General features: G+C 35.4%; 1 protein-coding gene across 1 annotated transcript; it reads left to right on the top strand.

Annotated features, from left to right (window-relative positions):
- Window positions 1-1,316: 1,316 nt before the first annotated feature.
- On the top strand, window positions 1,317-2,987 carry LOC102789107 (trypsin-3). The gene is made up of 5 exons (XM_035909177.2): window positions 1,317-1,374; window positions 1,787-1,937; window positions 2,082-2,220; window positions 2,297-2,548; window positions 2,835-2,987. The coding sequence occupies exons 1-5, from the start codon at window positions 1,317-1,319 to the stop codon at window positions 2,985-2,987; spliced, it is 753 nt and encodes a 250-aa protein (XP_035765070.2).
- Window positions 2,988-3,388: the final 401 nt, after the last annotated feature.

The following is a 3,388-nucleotide window of genomic DNA, read 5'->3' as shown; positions in this document are numbered from 1 at the left end:
TCTTTCTAAAGGACAGATATTTCTCCTGAATGCCTTCTGAAAAATTTGAACACGACAAAGTCTCCATGTGGTTATAATTAATATTCTGTTCATCCATTCTTTTTTGCTTATCCTTAGGCTCGGGGAGGGAGTTTGATAGGAGTTTGGAGCCTATCCCAGCTACCGTAAGGCAAGAGGCACGGTATATCCTGGACATCACCAGCCATTCAGAGGGCTAACACAGAGAGACAGACAGCCATTCCCACTCCCATTCACACCTATGGGTAACTTAGTCTAAGTGTCTTTGGACTATGGGAGGAAGTTGGAGACTTCATGGAAAATAATACCAACCATTGTTTGTATTTTATCTCTATTAGTTTGCAATAACACAAACACCATAAAGCCAGAGTTTAGCAATGTACTCTTAGCCAGTAAACTGTTTATCATTGTCTGTGATGGCCAGTTATTTCATTTAAATCTCAACTAATACATTTGAAATTTTTAGATGTTTAAATAATATTCAGATTTTTTTTAGATTTTCATCAAATGAATCATAGAAACCGGCAGTGCTTCTGTCTTCTGTGTTTTTTTAGTTTTGAAATGAAGTTAATCTTGCCAGTGTGACTTTTCTAACTTTATTATTTTATATCCTACACAATCGTGGAAACTATTGCAATCTAATTTCATCTCATTAAAAACATTATCAACATTTAATAGAGCATTAACTGTTGACGATATTGTTGATCCTGTAGAGGTGTTGCCAACCTACAAACTGCAAGTATAAAACTTGAGCTTAGAAATGGGCATAATACAAGAGAACACCCTAGCTTTGTCAGGTTGTAGGTCAGTTTCATTGTAGGAGCGTGAGATGGTTACAGAACACAACAAGACGAAAAGATTCTTTAAACAAAAGATCTTGATAAAGATACAGTTACACTATAAAAAGAAAGAGGAGAGCATTGGTCTCATCATTTGGAGATACTGTGAAGCTTCCTGTGTCTAGACTTTCAGGTAAGCAAAATTTTATTTTAACCCTTTTTAGTGAAATTGTAATTAATGTTCAATTGTCTAAAAATAATTCACAGTCTAACTATATTTTTTAAAAAAAAGCTCATTGTTCAAAAGAATTGAATTAAATGGTCATTTAGTGCTTTTGAAGATACTGTTGATCCTGTAATTGTTGCGATACAGTTTTTAAACAAAGCAAAATAACCAAATTAAGCAAAACTAAGCAAATAATTTATAGTTCATTAGCACGAGCAATTAAAATGACAGTAATTTATGTATATAGAATCTGCTAGCTGTCGTTGTGCTGTGTTACAGGTATCAATTACAATATGGCTGCTGTGGCAATCACTACTGTGCTGCTTCTTTTGTCTTTTTCAGTAAATTCACGTGAGTTATATCTTTGAATTTTTCATTCCAAGACACTTAGCAAAGGATATGAAATTCTAGTCTCAATGTTTAGATCCAAAGACTAATACACAAAGACTTTAAAACAGCTGACAAAAACAGTTAGTCTATCTGGAGAAATTTTCTGTGACGTGGCTGTAATACTGCTGTCTGACTCAGTTTATGAAGCCAGACAATACTGTAGAAATGAATATGGAACTGGAATATTGTAAGGAGCTTGGAACGAAAACAACTAGACTTCTTTAAGTTAAGAAACTTACTAGAATATTTTGCTTCTTTTTTTTTTTGTTAAGGCACATAACCCTGACAATTTATCTTTTTTGTTGTAAACCAAAAGAATGTAAAATATAGAGACAAATTGTCTGATTCGCTCTGTCTTTCGTCACAGAGAAAGAAAATACAGGAAGGATCATCGGGGGTCAGGAGGTCGAACCGTACTCTATCAAATACCAGGCATCCATTCAGACTGAGGTCGGGGATCACTATTGTGGAGGCACGCTAGTTCACCCAGAGTGGGTGGTATCTGCTGCCCACTGCTGGAGACCGTAAGTACTGACACCATACAGCAAGATTGCAGCTTTACTAATAGACATTAATGAAAATGTTTAATAATTATTGAGGGGAGAAGGTCTGTTTTGAAAGAACATATGTGAAATTCTCAATTTGTTTCGTCTCTTTCTGTTTAACAGGAGTAATTTTATGAGGGTTGTGCTATGTGAGCACAGCCTGATCAAAACAGAGGGATTTGAACAGATCTTCAATGTCTCAAAGATATATGTACACAATTATAATTTCAGGACATATGAGAATGACATCATGCTTATTAAGGTAAGTAGGACTTGTACTTAGCTACAAAAAATGTGATCTCACAATGGTACCACCCTAACTTTGGTTTGTGTTACAGCTTAGCAGACCAGCACAGCTGAATGCTTATGTTCAGCCAGTTCTGATACCTGATGGAGGTACCCCTCCCTTTAGTGGCACCTGCATAGTGAGTGGCTGGGGAGTGACACAGGTTTACAGTTACACCCTCTCCCCTGTGCTACGTGCTGTGGATGTAAGAGAAATACCTTACTGCACTTGGTATTACTGGGGCAGGATCAAACCAGGTATGCTTTGTGCTGGATCTCCATACGGGGGAAAGGACTCTTGCCAGGTATACATTCATGGAAAACATGATTTATTTTGTGTTTGTGGTATGCTTAATTACTACTTAGCAACTGCATTTTATAGAGTAATACTATTTTTAAATGAATATTTCCTCTTAAATTTATAGGCAAAATGACACCTGTTATATATGCTATAAAAATATATGTTAACCAATGATGATTTACATATAATTTCAGTGTCATTTTAATAATATTTAACATTTTCCATTTAAGGGTGAATGTGAAATGCTCTATTATCAAAAAACAATCCTGATTTGTTGTGGTACTCCACAGGGCGACTCTGGGGGCCCCCTTGTCTGCAATGGCTACTTTGAGGGCATTGTCTCCTGGGGTATTGGCTGTGCAAATCAGTACTACCCTGGTGTCTACACCAGAGTCAGGAGCTATAGTCAGTGGATTAACTGGTTTATTGACAACACACCATGAGCGATTTTTTTCAAAAACAGTTAAATGAACATAATTTTCAGATGGGCCTGAAATGAATAAATATTAAGGTTAGGAATTTCTAAAAATGTTCCTGGAAATATGTCAATATTGCACCTATAATCAATTGATTGTCACTCTTTTTTCTGATAGGGAATAATAAGAGAAAGACTTGTTGCTATGATATCCTTTTTATTTTTTGTTATGACCTTAGCAGTATAATTAGTAACTGTGTTAATCATTCAAAGTGAATAGTACTATTGAAAAATCACCAATGTTGTTGTTTTTACATGAATCAATTTTCCTATTATGCCTGTTACTACAAGCTAACCCTCTTATATTTTATTTAAGCTTCACTGTAAATATGACAGTTTCAATTAGTGCAGCTTTAAGAACAATTTTAC

This window comes from Neolamprologus brichardi, chromosome 20 (assembly GCF_056152115.1).
Source record: "Neolamprologus brichardi isolate AB-2024 chromosome 20, ASM5615211v1, whole genome shotgun sequence".
NCBI classification, from domain to species: Eukaryota; Metazoa; Chordata; class Actinopteri; order Cichliformes; family Cichlidae; genus Neolamprologus; species Neolamprologus brichardi.
This window is presented reverse-complemented; position numbering and strand designations above follow the sequence as displayed.